Source organism: Ailuropoda melanoleuca, chromosome 2 (assembly GCF_002007445.2).
Source record: "Ailuropoda melanoleuca isolate Jingjing chromosome 2, ASM200744v2, whole genome shotgun sequence".
NCBI lineage: Eukaryota > Metazoa > Chordata > Mammalia > Carnivora > Ursidae > Ailuropoda > Ailuropoda melanoleuca.
This window is the reverse complement of record NC_048219.1, coordinates 100,632,778-100,654,937: the sequence shown is the minus strand read 5'-3', so window position 1 is coordinate 100,654,937 and position 22,160 is coordinate 100,632,778. Positions and strand designations below refer to the sequence as shown.

Here is a 22,160-nt window from a genome sequence, read left to right as displayed (position 1 = left end):
CTTAGCTGGCAGCATGCAGCCACCCCTCTTTCTGCCCATGGGTCCTGTCCCCATGCTTTAATAAAACCACCTTTTTGCACCGAAGTCATCTCAAGAATTCTTTTCTTGGCTCCGGACCACATCACCACCACCAACTGCTCCAAAAAACATATCACCTTATACATCATCACCTCGACGTTTTCAGAGCCTAGGTTCTCGTCTAACAAGATTACAAGTTCCTTGGGTCGGGGAATGATGTTGTTAGTTTTTTCTGTGCCTAGCACTATAGACTGAGCAAATGCTTGAGGACGGTGGTGTTTGTTGGCTCACGCAGGCATGACCAGAGCATTACAGGATATCGATTAGTAACCAGGGCTCTTACAGCATGGATGCTGGTCAGAGGCGCGGGGAGGGAGCTTGTGTAAACTGGCAGACCTAAGATGGACCCTTCCCCCAACTACCTGGCTCACTATTTATTTCTCTTTCGGTTNCCCATGGGTCCTGTCCCCATGCTTTAATAAAACCACCTTTTTGCACCGAAGTCATCTCAAGAATTCTTTTCTCGGCTCCGGACCACATCACCACCACCAACTACTCCAAAAAACATATCACCTTATACATCATCACCTCCACGTTTTCAGAGCCTAGGTTCTCGTCTAACAAGATTACAAATTCCTTGGGTCGGGGAATGATGTTAGTTTTTTCTGTGCCTAGCACTCTAGACTGAGCAAATGCTTGAGGACGGTGGTGTTTGTTGGCTCACGCAGGCATGACCAGAGCATTACAGGATATCAATTAGTAACCAGGGCTCTTACAGCGTGGATGCTGGTCAGAGGTGCGGGGAGGGAGCTTGTGTAAACAGGCAGACCCAAGATGGACCCTTCCCCCAACTACCTGGCTCACTATTTATTTCTCTTTCCGTATCTTTCTCTCTCAACTTGTTCCAGAAGAGTATTTGAGTCTTCATAGAAACATGCAGATAATTTAACAAGATTAAAAAATTAACAAGACAAGGAAATCTGACCATCATTCTAAAAGGAACCCTTGTCAGCAGAACTGCTGGGAGGGAGCCTCGTCCTTGGTCNGAAAGTCCTTTGGAATTTCCCTTATCTTTACTACCCCCAAACCCCAAATTACATAATCCCTTGCTCCTCCCAATCCCCCCCCCTGCTGGCAGCATGCAGCCACCCCTCTTTCTGCCCATGGGTCCTGTCCCCATGCTTTAATAAAACCACCTTTTTGCACCGAAGTCATCTCAAGAATTCTTTTCTCGGCTCCGGACCACATCACCACCACCAACTACTCCAAAAAACATATCACCTTATACATCATCACCTCCACGTTTTCAGAGCCTAGGTTCTCGTCTAACAAGATTACAAATTCCTTGGGTCGGGGAATGATGTTAGTTTTTTCTGTGCCTAGCACTCTAGACTGAGCAAATGCTTGAGGACGGTGGTGTTTGTTGGCTCACGCAGGCATGACCAGAGCATTACAGGATATCAATTAGTAACCAGGGCTCTTACAGCGTGGATGCTGGTCAGAGGTGCGGGGAGGGAGCTTGTGTAAACAGGCAGACCCAAGATGGACCCTTCCCCCAACTACCTGGCTCACTATTTATTTCTCTTTCCGTATCTTTCTCTCTCAACTTGTTCCAGAAGAGTATTTGAGTCTTCATAGAAACATGCAGATAATTTAACAAGATTTAAAAATTAACGAGACAAGGAAATCTGACCATCATTCTAAAAGGAACCCTTGTCAGCAGAACTGCTGGGAGGGAGGCTCGTTCTTGGTGTGCTGACAGTCTCGCCTCTGCTCTGGGTGCCGGGTGAGGATGCTTGGGATCTGGTTCTTGGTGCCTCTGTGGACATAGCAGCCTGTGTGGGCAGGACACCTGCCAGGTGAGCTGCCACCATGTATCCGGGCATGGGAACGCCCGCAGTGCTTGAGGCGTGGAAGAACCCGTGTCTTTCTGGATGGAAATAGGTTTAAAAGGTACAGTGGTTTCCTAAACCCCGTCACCAAATTGCATCATGATGGAATTTGGAGTTAGAATGCCACCCATGACACTCAATCCCCGTACGACCTTGCCAAGTTACATCACCTCTCTGAATCTCAGCTTTCTCGTCACTTCCCCACTTGGTCTAGGAACTCTTGAGGGGAGGTGCTTACCTTCTGAGAGCACCACACAAAGGATAGCTCTTGCTCTGTTTTTATCATTGTTGTAATCACCATATTTCCATCTGAGAGAAAAGCCTGGAGGACACTGACTAGGAATTCTAGAGCTCTGGTAACATTTGCTGAGCACTCGGCAGAACCCCATCAGGTGCTTGTTACTTCTCAGCCTGCCTCCCTGCCTCCTCCCTGTTGGGACTAGAAGCCCCCTGAGGCCAAGGACTGCGTGGGATGCATCCCTATCTCTCGCAGGAGATGATGGGTAAGTGCTTGCTGAACCAGAGCTGAAGCACTGGGGAGACCAAGGGGAAAATGGCCTTGACTCTCCCTTCCAGAAGTTTCAGGGGACACTGTGCAAATTATTTAGAAATCGTGACCATACGATTAATCATCAAAACTAGGACACTTTTAAGACTAAAGGGGGATGCTACTAATAATTACACTGAAACAACAGGCATAGGCAAGACTCTCCTTTCTACAAGGCTTGTGAGGCTCACTTGTGGACCCACCTCTTCAGCCGTCACTCAGTCCCCATCTAGCCATGACTCACCATCATCCTCAAACTAGGTTTGCTAAGGTCTGGGAGGGGGTGGCTAGTGGCCAGAGGGGTAGGACTCAATGCTGTCATCACCAAGGTCTTGACAGACACAATCAGGAAGCCTCCAGACCCAGCACCTGCTGAGGAAGGCATATTTCTTGCCTTCACAGAGCCCCAGTCTGATAGGGGAGACGATGACCTTGAGCTTAGTGAGTCTCTAACAGGGACAACACTGACCCTTGCTTTGGGGAGTTCACATCCGCCCTGAGTCTGCGTAGACCCTGACAGACCTTCAATCCTGTCAGCCCCTTCCCCAGGTATAATAACCACTGGAACCTTTCTCATGCCTCTATCAGTAGGCATTGCAAACACAAGTTTACCCAGTTCCACGCTTTTTCTTTTTTTGATGGAATCTCCTGCACTGTGATCAGCTGCTGGCCCTGAGCATCCGCACTGGTGTCCACGGAGACTGGCTGGCCCCACCAAGCTGGCACCCTCTATCACTGTGCTCAGAGATTGCCAACGCCTTCAGATTCAAGATTCCACCCTCTGGCTTTTCGTCTTAAGCCCAAGCGTTTCTCAATGTCCAGGTCTGGTCTTTGGGTGCCTCCATAGCTCCTTGGGGGTCTCCTGGATGTCTTCTCCACATCACACTGGGATCTGTGGGGTCTGAGGACTGCTCTCAGGTTTACCTACTCCTTCACATAGGGTCCCTAGTTGCTGCAAGCCAGGGGGGACATGACATTATGCTAATGGCTTGCCATCTCCTTTGGACTATGCTGGAAAAGCAGATCAAGACCCCCAAGATGGTCTGATTCCCCCATCTTATCTTCATGCTCCCTGGAAGGGGAGCCAGACTTGCCTCTCTGAATATTCACCCTACCCAGCTGCTCCCCTCTCCTCCCCAGTGTCTCCTTGCTGACTGCTTCTTGCACTAGGCAGGTGGCACCCTGCAGTCCTTCCTTATATGTCATTTTATTGTCTTTTACTCTGTGGCCTATCCCCCTAACTTTGGTCCCAGAAATTGGAAAATCACGTTCGGGGAGTTTAGAGAAGTCCCTTTTCTATTTCAGGAGATGGTGAACCTTTGAGATCATGGCTTCACTCTGATCCTTGTTAACGTCCAGGAATCAAAGCTGAAAAATGACTTCTGTGCTCTAGGCTGCGTCAACCTTCCCTACCCGGAGGCAGTGCGAGCGCCCCTCCCAAGCCTGGGCCTCCAGGTTTCACCTTCACAGCCCAGGCACAGAAGAGGAAAACAGAGGAAGAAAAAAAAAATAGCAAGCAGGAAAATAAATACACTGGGTGATATTTCAAAATCATTATTGTGCTACAGTAGGGTTCCACTGTATGAAGGGATCATAATTTATTTAACTGGCTCCCAATGAGGGACGTTCAGGTTGTTTTCAGTCTGTTGCTTACAAACACTGTTTCTGTGAATATCCTTGTGCAAGAATATCTGTAAAACAAACCTCTGTAAAACAAATACTTAGAAGTGGAATCACTGAGTCAAAACAGAGGTGACTTGACAAACAGTGCCAATTTGTTCCTCAGAGAAGGTGCAACGATTTACACTCCCATTTTGCATGAGAGTGACAATTATGACAATACTTTTGACAATAATGTGTTGTCAGATTTATTGATATTTTCCAATCTGACATTAGAAAAATGGAGCCATGACTCGCATTATCATTTATGACTCATTTTGCACCCTACAAAGTGCTTGTTCCTGTGCTTTGTCCATTCGCCTCCTGGTATTTTTTGTTTGTAGATTCTTTACCTATTCAGGAAATTAGCTCTTTGTGAAATGTGTCTTAAATATTTTTTCTTGACTTTTATCCTTTTAAAATGAAATTTTTTTTTTTACAGCATTGTGTCCCCCTATAGCTGGTTGTAACTTTGATGGGGTGAAATTTAGAGTCCCCGTGGTTTGGCTTTGCTTGGAAAGGTCTTCTTTATCCTAAGAATGTTCAAAATAGACTGAAACAGATCAGTGTGCCTTCTGGGACTGCCAGTTTTCAGAATATTTTTTATACTTACATCTTTCATTTATCAGCATTTAATTTTTTGGTAAGGAGTTGCTAACTGGTTGCCTCAACATAACTTGTCAAATAGCCCACCTTTTTTCTGATATGAAATATACTCCTTTTTTATACCCTGAATTTCGAGGTCTATTTTCAATATTTGTGGACTCTCTTTTTTCTTCCACAGCTATTGCTTAGTCATAGGGAGACAAGGACAAACTCAATTATTGCACCTTTACGATATTTTGTGAAAAGGTGAGTCTTCCCTTGTAACTCTTAATTTTCATTTTTCTGGCTACCTTTGCCTATTTATTTTCCACATAAACTTTACGAAGAACTTGTCTATTTTCCACGCTTAAAAAAATCCTGTTAGTATTTTTATTGAGCTTGCATTAGATTTATAGATTCATTTAGGGACAATTGGCGTTGCTATAACATTGAATCTTCTTATCCAAGACATTTACTCAAGTCTCTTAAAAATGTACTTCAGTAGAATTTCAAAGTGTTTTTCACATAGAGCCTTAACATTTAAAAAAAATATTTATTCCAAGGCATTTCATCCCTTTGTTTGCCATATGTATGAGGTATTTTCTTATATTATGTTTGTTATATTTTGTAATAATAGTAGTTTATATAAGGAAAGCTATGGTTGCATGTTAATTTTGCCATCAGCCACGTTACTGGATTTTCTTAATGTTTTCATTATTTTGTTCATTGTTTTGAGTTTTCCAGGTATATAATCACAAATCTGCAAATAATAGTAATTTCTATGGAAATTTTTAAGTTTTTCAGATATAGGGCATCACCCAAACTCCCTTGTCCCCTGCCCCCAAATCCATCTATAATGGGCGCTGGGGCTGTTTCTTCAACATCCATTCCTTCTTCTAAAAGTTACCTCAATTTATCCTTCACCATGCCTGCCTAGTCCATGTGCTTTTAGAGAAGTGGTTGTCCCTTGCCTCTGGTGGTGAGGCATGCCGCTTATACTTAGAATAATCGTGATAATCCCATCCTTACTGCTGGCTACCTCTCTACACTCAGAGTTACACGTGTAGTCTGATTTGGGACGAGATGGGGGCATCCAGCCAGCAGTCCCCCTTTTTCGCTGAGCTCTGAGGAGGTTTGGCAACCTTCCTGTGAGCCAAGAAGGACTCAAATCGGGAAGCAGCTGACAGTGGAGAAACTGACCTTGGTGGCATCATGGAGCAGCTGAGCTAAACCGAACCTGTAGCCCACCTCTCTTTAAACTTGCAGTTGATGAGCCAGTAATCACTCTTACTGTTTAAGCCAATTTAAGACGTTATTCTGATACTTGCAACTACTGAACACATCGTAGTTTACACGTGACTATCAACAATCACTCAAGCTCATTGAGCTTAGATATTGTCTTGGCTCTGAGGTCAGCATCCCTTGAAAAGGCCTTGGGCTTCTCAGTTTCTCCAAATGGATTATAGACTTTTTTTCAAGATCGTAAAGCTATGAAACTTTTAGAAGAAAACATAGGAGAAAATCTTTGTGACCTTAGGTTTGGCAAAAATTTCTTAGATATGATGCCACAAGGACTGTCTATAAAAGAAAAAAGGTATAAATTGGCCTTTGTCAAAACTAAACTTTGTGCTCATCAAAAGACATTCTCAAGAAAATGAGAAGATAAGTTGTAGACTAGGGAAAAAAATTCGGACATCAAATATCTGATAAAGGACTTGTATCCAGGGTATAAAAGAACTCTCAAAACTCAATAATAAAATAAGCAAAAGATTTGAAAAAAGCATTTCGTTAAATTGCAAAGCCAGTGCTGTCTTGATTGCTGTAACTTTAAGACTAAGATGAGTCAAAGTCAGATAGTGTAAATCCTCCAACTCCATTTTTCTTCTCAAGTATTTTTGGCTAATTTAGGTCCTTTACATTTTCATATGCATTTCAGAATCAGCCTATCAATTTTGATTGAGATTGCACAGAATCTGTAGACCAAATTTAAGAAGTTAAGAAGAAATTTCTTCAAATTTAGGAAGATACAATATCTTAACTATGAGTTTTCTGACACATGGCTATCCTGTATCTTTCTACTTACTTAGGTCTTATTTGATTTCTCTCAACAATATTTAAAGGTTTTAATCTGTAGGTCTTGTACATCTGTCAGATACGATGCTATTACCCGTTGTATAAGTTTAAAAATTTTAGTTACTGATTGTTTATTTCCAGCATACAGAAATTTAATTGCATATTTATCTTGTAATCTGCACCCTTGCTAAATTCATTTTTTAGTTCTAATAACATTTATGTAGATACTATTGGGTTTTTTATATAAACGATCATGTTGCTTGTGAATAAAGACAGTATTAGTTTTTCCTTTCCAATCGAGATTCCTTTTAACTTTTTTCTTGTCTTATTAATTGGCTAGACCCTCCAGTACAGTGTTAGATAGGAGCAGTGGAGGACAGACACACATGCCTTGTTCCTGGTGTTAGGAGGAAAGCACTCAGTATAAAATCCTAAATTTAATATTCTTTCCATCCGGTTAAAAAAGTTCCCGGGGCACCTGGGTGGCACAGCGGTTAAGCGTCTGCCTTCAGCTCAGGGCGTGATCCCGGCGTAATGGGATCGAGCCCCACATCAGGCTCCTCCGCTATGAGCCTGCTTCTTCCTCTCCCACTCCCCCTGCTTGTGTTCCCTCTCTCGCTGGCTGTCTCTATCTCTGTCGAATAAATAAACAAATAAAATCTTTTAAAAAAAATAAAATAAAAAATTTCCCTTATATTCCAAATTGGTTGGGGGGGGGTTATCAGTAATTGATGTTGGATTGTTTGAAATGCCTTTTTTTTTCCATCTGAGAAAACCATGTGGCTTTTCCTTTATAGTTTTCCTTTTTTTTTTTTTTAAATTTTATTTATTTATTCGACAGAGATAGAGACAGCCAGCGAGAGAGGGAACACAAGCAGGAGGAGTGGGAAAGGAAGAAGCAGGCTCATAGTGGAAGAGCCTGACGTGGGGCTCGATCCCATAACGCCGGGATTACGCCCTGAGCCGAAGGCAGACGCTTAACCGCTGTGCTACCCAGGCGCCCCCAGTTTTCCTTTTTTTTTAACTCTTGAAAGAATGAAAAACAAGCCAAGTTTGGGAGAAAATCTTGGCAAACCAGTTATCTGATAAATAACTTGTGATATTAAAATATAAAGAACTCTCAAAACTCAACAGTAAGAAAACAACAGCTCAATTTAAACTGTACAAAAGTTCTAACAGACTTTTTTTTTAAGATTTTATTTATTTATTAGAGAGAGAGAGTGTGTGCATGAGTGGGGGAAGGGTCAGAGGGAGAAGGAGACTCCCTGCTGAGCTCCAGGATCAAGACCTGAGCTGAAGGCAGATGCGTAACTGACTGAGCCACCCAGGTGCCCCTGAACGGACTCTTTACAGAAGAAGACCTCTGGATAGTGTATAAGCACTTAAAAAGACACTCAATATTATTAATCATTAGGGAATGGAAATTTATTTTTATTAATTTATTGGTTTTTAAAGATTCTATTTATTCATTTGAGACAGAGAGACAGAGACAGAGAGAAAAAGAGAGAGAGAGCACAAGTAAGGGGAGCGGCAGAAGGAGAGGGAGAAGCAGACTTCCCACCGAGCCAGGAGCCTGACTCGGAGCTTGATCCCAGGACCCAGAGATCATGACCTGAGCTGAAGGCAGATGCCTAACCATCTGAGCTACTCAGGTGCCCCAGGAAATTCAAATTTATACTACAATGAAATATTATTATATACCTATGAGAATGGCTAAAATTAATGAGTGACCATAACGAGTATGTTGGTGCATTAGTTAAGGTTCCCCAGAGAAACAGGACCAATGGGCTCTATGTATTACATATGTGAGGGTATGTATTATAGGAATTGGCTAGTGCAGTTCTGGAAGCTGGAAAGTTCCACAATCTGCCATCTGCCAGCTGGAAAAGGAGGAAAGTCTGTGGTCTAATTCAGTCCAAGTCCAAAGGCCAGAGAACCAGGAATTCCGACATCCAAGGGCTCTGTTATGGAATATTACTCACCTATCAGAAAGAATGATTACCCAACATTTGCAGCAACATGGATGGGACTGGAGAAGATTATGCTAACTGAAGTAAGTCAAGCAGAGAAAGACAATTATCATATGGTTTCACTCATTTATGGAACATAAGAAATAGCAGGAAGATTGGTAGGAGAAGGAAGGAAAGAATGAAGGGGGGTAAACAGAAGGGGGAATGAACCATGAGAGACTATGGACTCTGGGAAACAAATTGAGGGCTTCAGAGGGGAGGTGGGTGGGGGACTGGGATAGGCTGGTGATGGGTATTAAGGAGGGTACATATTGCATGACACTGGGTGTTATACGCAAATAATGAATCATGGAACATTACATCAAAAACTAAGGATATACTGTATGATGACTAGCATAACATAACAAAAAATTATTATTTAAAAAAAAAAGATGCATGTCCCAGCTCAAGAAGAGAGAAGGAATTTGCCCTTCCTTCACCTTTTGTCCATCCGCATCCTCAGTGGATTGGAAGATGCCTGTCCACTTCGGTGAGGTGAGAGCAGATATTTTTACTCGGTCCAGAATCAAATACTACTCTCTTCTGGAAACATCCTCACAGACACACCCAGAACTAATTTTTACCAGCTATCTGGGCAACTCTTAGCCCCGTCAAGTCGACACAAAATTAGCCATCACAGTTGGCCAGGACATGGAGGAACTGAAACTCTCATATATTGCTGATGGGAACATAAAGTGGTATGATTATTTTGGAACACAGTTTGGTGTTTTTTAAAATAGTTAAACATGCACCTACTCTATGATCCAGCCTCTCCACTCCTAGATACTTACCCAGAGAAAAGGAAAGTGTGTTCATACTGAGACTCGCATCCAATGTTTCTAACAGCTTTATTTGTAATAGCCCCAAACTGAAAACAACCCGAATGACTGTCAGAAGGTGAACAGAACAACAAATTGTGGTATATCTATACAATGGAAAACTATGAAGAAAAAAAAAAGAATAAATTTCTGATACATGCAACAATGTGGATGAGTTTCAAAGTAGTTATGCTAAATGAAAGAAGTCAAACACATGGAGGACATGCTCTATGACTCCATTTATAGAAACTCTAGAAAATACAAACTAATCCATAGTGATAGAAAATGGATCAGTGGTTGTTTGGGGATGTGGTCTAAGAAGACAGGCAGGATGTCTTAAAGGGGCCCAAGGAGACTTTCTGGGCTAATGGACATCTTGACTATGGTAATTGTTTCGCAGATGTATGCATATGCCAAATGGCTCAAATTGCATACTTTATATATCACATGCCTATTACACCTCAATAAAATTGCTTTAAACCCTCACTTAGTATTTTTAATGCAGTAGAAGCACATGATAAAAAATTCAAACAGTATAGAAAATTATTTGATTAGAAACTTCAGGGGAGAGTTCTCTCAGAAAAATGGAATTCATAGAATATCAAATATATTTGATCGCTTGAAAACTGATCATTACTGTTTTTAAACAGATCTGATAGGACATTTAGAAAAATTTAAGAATGGATTCATAGGCAATTTAGTTAAGGAAAAAAATAAGCCAACAATTAACTTAAGAAAGACCAAAAAAAAAAAAAAAAAGACAAGGCAATTTCTAGCTGATGACTTGGCTAACTCGTATACCTACACACGTGATCATGGAGATTCGAGCATTGACTATAGATTCATTTAAATCTGGGGAAAGCAGGATTGGGGGAAGTAAGGAATAGCAGTAGAAGAGAGCTAAGTCCTTATCTTCCATAACATGAAGTCAATAGATTATTCTAGAATTGGTACATCAAAAATAGCAGCATACACATATAAAAACAGGGAGATAATAATCAAAAGAGATAGCTAGAAAAATTTGAATGTTTTGCCCCTGAAGAGGTCATGTGGGTCAGTGGACTGCTCCTTCGCAGATATTAAGCGTTTATCAATATTTCCTTTGTAATTTACGTGCCTCTATTATACCATTCTGGAAGGCTGTGTAGTGCAGTGGTTATAAGCCTAAACTCTGGAGGCTGACTGCCTGAGCTCAAACCCCTACTCTGTCAGTTAACAGCTAGGAGGCTTGAGGCAGGTTACTTAACTTCTCTGGACTCGATTTCCCTAGGTACAAAATAGACCTCATGATACCGATTTCATTGCGATATTATCATGTGGGTCAAGTACATTAAAAGACACGAAAAGCTTAGGACAGTGCAAGGATGATATAATGCTAGCATAAATGTTAATAATTTTTATTATGAAACGGTAACTAACAATAATTTTAAAAATCATAGCCCTCCCACTTTCAGTCCCTTATCACAAAGAGCTGCTGCTGAAAGCTCTCCGTGCACTATTCTACTTCTAAAAACTTTTGTGAATGACCCATCATGTCGTGTGCCCATGCATACGCTTTTTAATTTGTATCCCTGGAATCACTGAACAGTGATTGGTTCTGCCCCCTTTTTTCCCTCCTTAATAACAGCTCTTGTAATTCTCTCCTCACCCACACTATCAGATCGATGTTGTTCTTGTCGATGGCTGCATAATATTCTCACTTGTCCTCTGCTGAGGACCATTCAGACGACTTCTGGATCTTTGCTGTGACAGACTGCAGTGAGCGTGTCCTTAGGGTGAGTTTCAGCTGAGAACACAGTCTCTTTTAGAGGGACCGCCAGGACCTCAAGCAAGGGAAAGGGCTTCCTGCCCGATTTTCCTATGGGCTCCCCCAGCTTCGATTCCTTGTATTGTTTCCAGTGAATGGCATCAACTCCACCGGCTCAGGCAAAAATCCTCTTATGAATGCCTCATTTAAATGACCCTGGCCCCCATCAGGGCCCTGGGAGTCCTGGATTCAGGGGTCGCGTAGTGGCCGCTTTGGGCTCTGGAGTCGGACGGATCTGGTTGTGTGACCTTCAGTACACGCTTTTCTCGGCCCTGGGCCTCAGTTTCTTCATCTGCAGAAGAAGAAAAATGTCATTTATACTGAAAAAGGATGGTTGTGAAGAATGAGCCTATGTAAATGCCTAGCTGTGCCAGGCCTGGAGTGGGAACTCACATGTAAACTTTCTGGGTACGCCCTGGGGAAGTGATTTATGAAATCGACCATTCTGGAAGTGAGTCGACAGAAATGCAATCAATGCAGCTCCTCTCCACCCAGCCCTTAAAACCTCTGCATCAGGACTTTGCTTCCCTTCCTATTTGTACCCCGTTTGTACAATCACCCCTAGTTAACTTCTTTTGGTAATCAGAAATGACACGAGAGAAGTAATGTAGCCTGGGAATTTTGTAACCGAATGGTGAACTCCTCGCATTTGTGTTTTAGATGGTTTCACCATACCCAGTAGAGCGCTTGGACTCCAAGTACCCAGATGGCAGCTTCTTCTAGGGGAAAGGGCAGAGTCAGACCAAGTGATGAAGGAGTCAGCATTGTGTTGTTTATTGCCAATCTTCCCAGTAAAAAAATGGTTAAAAGGAGGTGGGGCAGAATTTGGCTAAAAATGCCCTTGTGTGTACACTTTGTTTCCCTGCCAGGATGGGGCAGAGAGGAGGGACGGCCTCAGCGAAAGCCCTCAGCTCCACTCTCCCCTCTGCAGAAATTTAGCCCGTTGATAGTGTAGGTCCCTTGTTAAGGCGTCCCATGCTGTGGAAGATGAACACCCAGGTCCGTCGTTAACATCTAGGGGCTGAGGTTAAGGACTCTGAAGAATAAATCTTAGATGGGATTGGCCATAAAGTTTCTTTTTTTTTTTAAAGATTTTATTTATTTATTTGACAGAGATAGAGACAGCTAGTGAGAGAGGGAACACAAGCAGGGGGAGTGGGAGAGGAAGAAGCAGGCTCATAGCAGAGGAGCCCGATGTGGGGCTCGATCCCATAATGCCGGGATCACACCCTGAGCTGAAGGCAGACGCTCAACCGCTGTGCCACCCAGGCGCCCCGGGATTGGCCATAAAGTTTCTTACAGTCTTTGCAAGATAAGCTTTGTGCCAGCTTAAAACAGCCATCGGTTCCCACAAAGCCTTTCCCCATCACCATCCTTTGAGATCCGATGGAACAAAGTCCACGAGAAAAGAAGAGGGGCTCTGGTCTGCTCTTTTCTCCCCTTTTCCCACAAACGCTGCGTGGGGGTTGCTCCTCAGCGTCTGGATACTTCTCAAGCATCCTTTCACTTCTTTATTCCTGCTTGAACTGAGGTCCAAGCAATGTAATGTGTGGTTCCTGCTCTTGGGGAACTCGGCGGGGGTGGAGGGGGGAGACCAATAAAAAGGATGAGTGGCAGGGTTATTGTCTACTGAGGAATCTCTGTGCAGAATATGCCTTGAAAAGGTGGGTTGGGACGGTGAGGGGTCCGTTCTACTTGGTAGCAGGATTCATAGAAAAGGTGCCCTTAGGGTGAGTGGTCATCATTCACAGGAAGTGATTTGGGAGTGGCAACATCTCTTTAAACTGAAGGAACAGCCTTGATAACCTGTAGTAATTCAAGATGACCAGAGAAAGACGGGGGGTGGCAGAGAGGGCAGGAAGAGCTGGGGGGGGGCATTGGCACAATCACAGAGGCTCTTTTTTGCCAAGCAATAAGGCACTTGGACTTGATTACTCTCCAAAAATCTTCACACTTGGGCCTCCTGAAGGTCTGGATTGCCAATCCCATCTTTTGCTCTCTGTACCAGTCTGCAGTATCCATGGCAAGCAGCCGAGGTGAAAATCTGACGGATTTAAGCTGAGAAGGAAATCACTGGAAGGCTACTGGGAGCTCCCAAAATTCCTGATGAGACTGTAGAATCAGGCCCGGGCAAAGGTCAGGTACAGGGATACCAGGCCATAGCCCAAATCATGCCATAGAACCCACCCCGGGAGGACCCACCAGTTGCTGCCACCCTCCCGCTGCCTCTACTGGTCCCTTGGCATTGCTGGCGCTGCTGCCCCTTCCCTGCTGGGCAGGGATCCCGGCTTCTCCTTTGAAGAGGTGTGGAAGGATGTCTGGTTGGCCACATGCCTACGCCTGGCTGCAAGCAAGCCTGGGAACACGACTCTGCATCCTCTCTAATGGACATGGTTTCTCCCATTAAATCTCCAAAGGTGGGCAGGACCTCAGACATTGAAAGGGGCTCACATGCAGGTCAGTCATAACAACATGCCTCAGAAAATGCTTCATCTGGGTCTTTGGGGTATTCTTAACTTGATACCAAGTCGTGAGCTACAAGAGGGAGAACTCACTGCTAGTTGATTGTTTCTGGGTTGTTGTTGTTCAAAAAAATCTGTTATTTTGTTTTTGTTTTTTTTTTTAAAGATTTTATTATTTATTTATTTATTCGACAGAGATAGAGACAGCCAGCGAGAGAGGGAACACAAGCAGGAGGAGTGGGAGAGGAAGAAGTAGGCTCATAGCAGAGGAGCCTGATGTGGGGCTCGATCCCATAACACCAGGATCACGCCCTGAGCCGAAGGCAGACGCTTAACCGCTGTGCTACCCAGGCGCCCCTGTTATTTTGTTTTTGAAAATACTGTTTCTTCCAGAAATAGGTAATTGAGAACTGCCAAAAAAGGATCAATACTTATTGGATTTAAATCTGAACATAGTGGGGGCGGAGGCGGGAGGAAGAGGGGCAAACCAGAAAACAGACTCTTAACTCTAGAGAACACACTGCTGGTTACCCGAGGGGAGGGGTGAGGGGAGGGGGGAAATGGGTGCTGGGGATTCCTAAGGAGGGCACCTGTGATGAGCACGGGCGCTGTATGGAAGCGTTGAATCACTATGTTTACCCCTGAAACTAATATAACACTGTATGTTAACTAAGTGGAATTTAAATAAAAACTTGAAAAAAGAAAGAAAAAATCAGGGAGTGAATTAGGTTACTGGGGAATGAATCACCTGCGTCATTTCTGAAAGCTGCGAGGCTACCCTCCCCTTGGATTGAGTTTGAGCTAGTTGGGCCCCACAAAGCTCAGGCTGATGAAGGAGGTACCCTCCCCAAGGCAGTGGGAATCCAGAACCACAGGGCACACAGACCTGACAGGCAAGCAGAAAGAGGGTCAGAAGAAGGCCCTGGAAATCCTTTGTGCAGAGCTGGGGGAGTCTGGGTTCTTTAGCTCTCTGCAGTAGAAACCAAATCTAGCCCACTTGGCAAGAGGAAATTCAGCAGAAATGAATGTAGAGGACTTCGAGATTGGACAGGAGGAACTGGGTTTAGAAAAGAGAGAAACTGATGTAGTTTGGGGGGCAGGGTAGGAAACAGGGCAGGGCTAAGATCAGGTAGCAGGAAATGAGCTGTTCAGGAGAACCCGGCTAGGAAGGAGCGAAGCCTCAACTATTTTTAGGCTATTTTCTCTCTGCCTAGGATTTAAATACCAGTGAGGGATCACGCCATTGACTTAGCTCTGTTTGCTTGCCTCCCCCTGGCAGAGTTGCTGCGGGTTCCTGATTTTAACTGCAGTGGACTGAATGACAATAGGGAAGAGGTAGTATTGAGGAAGGACTGTTGGGGTGCTCTAGGAAATTTGCTTGTGTTTTTCCTATGGCTGATTAATATCTCATTGAATGAATGTACTGCCATTTATTTATCTATTCACCTGCCTATGGTCATTGGTATTGATGGGGCTTTTTCATTTTTAAAATTAATCGGCAGTTATTAAGTTCCACTGGCTTGCCTGCTCGCTGTGGGGTTCTGTTGATTTGTTTGTGCTGGTGATTTTTACATCGTGCATTACTGCAGTTGCCCCAGTGTTCAGCTGGAACAGGGCTGCTCAGGAATTCTTGATCTACCAGGTGGCCCATTGACTAAACTAGATTGGGGTCCAGTGGTTCAGAGAAAGCCCACCTCTGCTGAGACCATCAGGCTTGGGGTCGCCTCTGCCTGGGACCCCAGCCCCATTCCCCCTGTCTAAAAGAGCACCGTGAGCCACTTGGTTGTCACTCGGAGGACAATGGAACTTGATGTAACTACATCAGAGCCACTCTGAACACACATTTAAATTCTCCAACCCAATGATAGGCACTTTGCTAGAAAAATAAAGCCAAACCCTGCATTTCTTGAACAGCATGATCCCAAGGCAAGTTGACCACTTCATCTGGTGCTTGAGAGAAGAAACATCTAGATCCTTATTCCTGGAGATAAAAGTGTCTGAGTGGAAGACACTTAGGAAGAGACTGTACAATATTCCCCCAAATTGTGTGTTTTGTACTTAATGGGAGATTTAAAGGATTTTTAAGGGTGACATTGCCAATGCAGGAGTTTCACGTTATGCATCACCTTGATGGAAGATGCCATTCTACCGAGAGCCCTTTCATTTATAAACATGCTTATGCTTTTATTATTTTGTTTGACCCTCACACCCACCCTACGTGCAAACAGGTCAACTACTGGTATTCCATTTTGCAAGTGGGGTTGCTGAAACAGAGTAAAGAGCAGGGCCAGGATGGGGGAGAGCAAGAGATGGGTCATTCCAAGTGCACTGGGGGATCCTGTCTTTTTTTGAGATGTTGAGATTTTGTTCATCATGGGCTTTTGGCTTAATGCCAAAGCCCAATGGCTTTGATTTTTAAAATATTGTGTTAAAATGTTACCTACTTTGATTACTGAATCTTTTGCACCCAAAGCTAGTGCCTTAATTGTCTTATTCTAGTCCCAGCCCTCTAGGCTAGACAGATTAGCCTGGATCCTATGAAGTATCCATTCACTGCATGTCAAGAAGGGATGGATATCAGTAATTGTGTATAGTTCAACATAATGGATCCTTCCAGAAGGGAGTCCTGAGGGCTCACACGGGTCTCTGCACTACATATGACTGCCTCATTCTTCTGTGCAGAGGTCCTCAGCCGGGTTGCACATTTTAGATTTTTTTTTTTATTTATTCATTCGACAGAGATAGAGACAGCCAGCAAGAGAGGGAACACAAGCAGGGGGAGTGGGAGAGGAAGAAGCAGGCTCATAGCAGAGGAGCCTGATGTGGGGCTCGATCCCAGAACGCCGGGATCACGCCCTGAGCCGAAGGCAGACGCTTAACCGCTGTGCCACCCAGGCGCCCCAGGGTTGCACATTTTAAAACCAGCCTTGAGGCTTTTATGAAAATCAGAATTTCAGGCTGGGGGTGGAGAAATGGTATGTGTGTTTTCAAAAAACTCCTCCAGTGCGAACCTCTGGATTACAGCCTCTGGATCAAACGAGGTTTAAACCAGGCTGGAGAGGCAGAGTATCCTGGATTCAAATTCTGCCGGCATCACTTTCTAACCACAAGTTCTGAAACTAGTTACACGTTGTTGCAAGTGGTGAGTAATGTATGTAAGTGACCAGCACAGTCCTTGAGACCTACTAAATCCTGGATACCAGGTAATGGTTCTACGAGCTATTACTTTGTCCTGAGGCCCCGAGAGTAAGACACCCCAGGTCACCCAGCAAGTTCCTGCAAGAGTTGGGTTTGTGCCCCAGGTCTGTCTGGCCTGATATCTAGAGCCAAAACAACCACATTTGATGTCCACTAAATGCTCCCTCCAAGGCCGGCAGCCCTTGGTCATTAGCCCACAACGTTTCCAATGAGCCCTCCGTCCCCACCGTCATGGATGAGGATTGCCCTTGGCCAGAGCCAGCCGAGCTGCCCAGGCAGAGAGAGGAGGCACTGCGGGGAGATTCCCTGCCCACAGGGGAAGCCCCCGGCTGCCTCTATTACCTTGAATGTCCCACACTTCCGACTCGAGCTGCCAGCTGCTTTCATTTCCTCAGCTCCAGTTCCTTTAACCTTTTCTGTGCTGCCTTCTGCTCCTGGCACCTCAGCCCACTGCAGGGACTTCCCAAATGTTGAAACTGCGGGCATCACAGGGGACCTCGCCCTTGGGGACACAGCCAGTCACTCATTTTCCTGAGTTTCGCACCCTTTTTGCTTTCTGCCCCACCACAGGCCAACCAAAGTGAGTGAGTGGGGCTCAGCCTCTTCTGTGTTCACCTCTCCTCCTCCCCTCTCAAGTTCCAAACAGCCCCAAAGTCTCGTGGCTTCTGCACCCTGAAGGTGTCCTGCCTGGGAGGCTGCACTAGCCACCTTTCCTGCCTCAAAGGCCCCCCCATCACACTCTCCCTTGAACCCAGAGCTGATCAGCAGGCTTTCTGGGGGTGTTCCCACCTCTGGCACCGCTGCCTCCAGGTCACTTCCAGCCTCTTAGGTGACAGCAAGTTTCTAGAATTCAGTTGTATCCACATCCACATCCACCCCGCATACCAGACTGTGAGCTCCTTTAAGGCAAAAGCCCTTGCCTTCCTCTCCCCGGAANAGGCGAACCCCCTGGTCCTCCCTTGAACCCAGAGCTGATCAGCAGGCTTTCTGGGGGTGTTCCCACCTCTGGCACCACTGCCTCCAGGTCACTTCCAGCCTCTTAGGTGACAGCAAGTTTCTAGAATTCAGTTGTATCCACATCCACCCCGCATACCAGACTGTGAGCTCCTTTAAGGCAAAAGCCCTTGCCTTCCTCTCCCCGGAAACCCGGATGCTCACAACGTCTCTAGTGGTAGTAGCCACGTGACCTCAGTGCCCGCAGCCCACCAGGCACCATCCTAACCACCATGGGAGGTGATCTAATTCATTCGGCCAATGCAACAAATAACCCCATCTCCCTTATTTGACAAACGAGGAAATCGAGGCACCCAGAGCTCACGTGATGTTTCCACAGTCATACAGCTGCTATGTGGAGCAGGTGCAATTTGAACCCAAGCATCTGAGCTTGTAGGGTCTGCGTGACCACCAGCACGCTATGCGTCCTTTCTGGTAGGGAATGCCTGACAAGAAGGAGCTAGGGAGGGGGTCTGTCCTCTCATGGAGCTCAGGTCTTGCTGGGGCCAGAGCAAGCACGCATTTGCCCCCACACGCGGAGCCTGGGAAGATACACGTGCAAGGGTAACAGATGCTACCATGCGTGGTATAGGGCAGTGCTTCTCCATCGCATACATCCATCGCTTGGAAAGCTAGTTAAACTGTAGATTTGGATTCATGTGGGATGGGACCTGAGACTCTGCATTTCTAACAAGATCTCAGGAGATGCAGGTGCTGCCGTCCAAGGTCCACACTTTCAGGAGAAAAGATGAACCCTAAGGCCAAAGCAGGTCAAAGGAGGGAGATTTCAGTGTGAACTGCAAAGGTCCTGGGATAGTGCCCTGGGTCTGGGATGAGAGCGGCCCTGGGATGGGCAGAGGGCCGGGAGAGAAACATCCTCCCTGGGGTCATCCAGCTCCCTGCTCTCAGGGGCCTGGGAGCAAGGGGTGGTTCCAAGGACCAGTGACTTTTGCCCCAAAGCCACCTCAAACCACACTCCCTTTAACAAGCAGCAGTGCCGAATAGGAGCTCCACATGTGAATGGCCTGTATTTGCGACAGCCCAATTCTGATCATGTCAGGAAACATTTTGCAAATTCAGAAGTCAGAGCCAAAGGGAAGTGCTGTGTAGTCTACAGCTAGCTGCAGTAGTTAAATAAGAACAATCTTTCCCCAAGTGGTTCCTCTTGAGGACAGCATTTCTGCTGGCTCCAGGACTTTTGGCCATCTATAAAGCTTCACAATGGAAAATAAGGAAATTCTCAAGGAGGAAGAGTTCTTGGCTAGCACTGGAGAAGGAACAGCCGTCAACCAAACCATGTTCCCTGCAATGGAGGTCTTTGAAATCAATGGTAAAGTACCGCTTCCCAGTAATGACATTGCCTGGTGATGTACTTTTTCGGTTGGCAACATAAGAATAGACAAGGCGATAGGAAGCCTAGGTTTGTGCCACAGACGCTCACTAATACCTTTCTGGAATGCTTCAATCTGGGATTCATGGGATGTTAGTAATAATGCTGTATCTGTAGCATATAGTTGGGGGTTTTTGCAGCTTCACAATAGAGTGTATTAAAATATTTGCCCTCGCTAATACGTATCGTACATCCCTCCTTTTTTATTAGGGTCTTATTTTGACACACAGGGGGTGTGACAAAATGGCAAAGCAACACAAGAGGGATGAAAAAGTCCCACAAAAATGAGAGCCAAGGGCTACATATTTATTTAATGTAATTCCTTTAAAATTCTTTAAGGTGACTTCCGTTATTACTGATGTGTTGATTGGGGAGTGCTTTCTCCATTTCGTGCCGGCTAGGATATGTTCATAGCTTCATAATTAGTTTGTCTTAGATTCAGTGCAGGTTTTAAAAATTCAGGGAACTCTGTCATCTTTATTTTTCTCCCTCATCCTTATACAGGTGATGCATTTTTTAAATCTTCTAGAATTTAAAGTCACCAGTGAGTGTTTGCCACAGGGGATCTCTGATTTCCCATGCTAGAATATCCTCTAGGAGTTGCCTCCCAAGTTGATGAGTCATTCCCACTCCAGTCTTTCCTGGAAGTCGTATGTTCAGAGCAATTGCAGTTCTGTCCCTCAGCCTGACCTGTCCCTCTCACCCAGGATTTGGTCACTGGCTGGAACTGAAGGGGGGTACAAAGATGCACAGTTGAGTGCTCTGTCTTTAGGAATTCACAGTGCGGTAACAGAGATTGCGTGGGTGGAAATGACTTTACTAGTTGTTGGTTATCCAGAACTTTGGGGAATGTAGCATTCTGGATATATGACTTTTTAAGATACTGAAAATGTGCAAGCAAAGTCAGGGAATCAAACACATTCAGCAAGTACTAGGCACAGCCCCTGGCACCGAGAGGACACGCGAGAATAAACGGGGAGTCCTCAGTCATGTCAGTGGTGGCAGAAGTTTCGTAGGGATCAGGCCACCTGTAAACTATTTTTATACAAGCCTAGGACAGATCTATGGGCAGATCTAACCTGGTCTGACCTGGAGGTCAGAGGTGAGACCTCTTCTAAAGTGTAAAGGATAAAGGGAATTCATGAAATAAGATGCTGGCTGGGGCAAGAATAGAAGACCATGGGTTTATGATATATTCATAGGGAGTATTTAGAGAAATACAAAAAGTTGCATGCGGCGGGGCCAACATTAAGTGGGGGAAAGTTCACTGGGGATTGAGACTAGGGCCAATTAATTTAGACTTTGTCCTGAAGACAATGGGGAGCTTTTAAAGTTTGATGTTGGGCTAAGAGACATTGGTTTGCATTTGAGATTACTTGCTATCATAGATGTGGAACAAGCTAGAAAGAATAACTCTGGGGACAGACAGAAGCATGGCAGTAAGAAACAATAAGAGGCGGTGGTTATAAGGAAGGAAAAGAGAGAATGTTCTGGACAGATATTAGAATTCAAATCAGTAGGACTATAATGGTGGGGACAAGGCAAGTGAGGGGGAGGCCAGCCTTAAGGGGAAATTCCAGATTTTTGACCTTGGTTATGGATACTATTAATTAAAAATCTAACCAAAAAAACAAAACAGCTCGGTTAGAAAGAATGTTTTTCTTTTTCTTTCTTTCTTTCTTTCTTTCTTTCTTTCTTTCTTTCTTTCTTTCTTTCTTTCTTTCTTTTTCTTTCTTTCTTCCCTCCCTCTTTCTTTTTCTTTCCTTCTCTTTCTCTCTTTCTTTCTTTCTTCTTTCTTTCTTTCTTTCTTTCTTTCCTCCCTCCCTCCCTCTTTCTTTCTTTCTTTCTTTCTTTCTTTCTTTCTTTCTTTCTTTTTCTTTCTTTCTTTCAAGATTTTATTTTATTTGAGAGAGACAGAGAGAGCACAAGTGGGGTGGGGGATGGGGAGAGGGAGAAGTAGACTCCCCGCTGAGCAAGGNCCAACATTAAGTGGGGGAAAGTTCACTGGGGATTGAGACTAGGGCCAATTAATTTAGACTTTGTCCTGAAGACAATGGGGAGCTTTTAAAGTTTGATGTTGGGCTAAGAGACATTGGTTTGCATTTGAGATTACTTGCTATCATAGATGTGGAACAAGCTAGAAAGAATAACTCTGGGGACAGACAGAAGCATGGCAGTAAGAGACAATAAGAGGCGGTGGTTATAAGGAAGGAAAAGAGAGAATGTTCTGGACAGATATTAGAATTCAAATCAGTAGGACTATAATGGTGGGGACAAGGCAAGTGAGGGGGAGGCCAGCCTTAAGGGGAAATTCCAGATTTTTGACCTTGGTTATGGATACTATTAATTAAAAATCTAACCAAAAAAACAAAACAGCTCGGTTAGAAAGAANGTTATAAGGAAGGAAAAGAGAGAATGTTCTGGACAGATATTAGAATTCAAATCAGTAGGACTATAATGGTGGCGACAAGGCAAGTGAGGGGGAGGCCAGCCTTAAGGGGAAATTCCAGATTTTTGACCTCGGTTATGGATACTATTAATTAAAAATCTAACCAAAAAAACAAAACAGCTCGGTTAGAAAGAATATTTTTCTTTTTCTTTCTTTCTTTCTTTCTTTCTTTCTTTCTTTCTTTCTTTCTTTCCTCCCTCTTTCTTTTTCTTTCCTTTTCTTTCTTTCTTTCTTTCTTTCTTTCTTTCTTTCTTTCTTTC

General features: G+C 44.4%; 1 protein-coding gene across 1 annotated transcript in view; it reads left to right on the top strand.

Annotated features, from left to right (window-relative positions):
* Window positions 1–19,156: 19,156 nt before the first annotated feature.
* The window catches only part of MARCO (macrophage receptor with collagenous structure), a 50,280-nt gene continuing 47,276 nt past the window's right edge, over window positions 19,157–22,160 (top strand). The window contains exon 1 of the mRNA XM_011222833.3: window positions 19,157–19,391. Coding sequence (XP_011221135.2) covers window positions 19,283–19,391 — 109 coding nt within the window. The 5' untranslated portion in view covers window positions 19,157–19,282. The remainder of the gene's footprint in view (window positions 19,392–22,160) is intronic.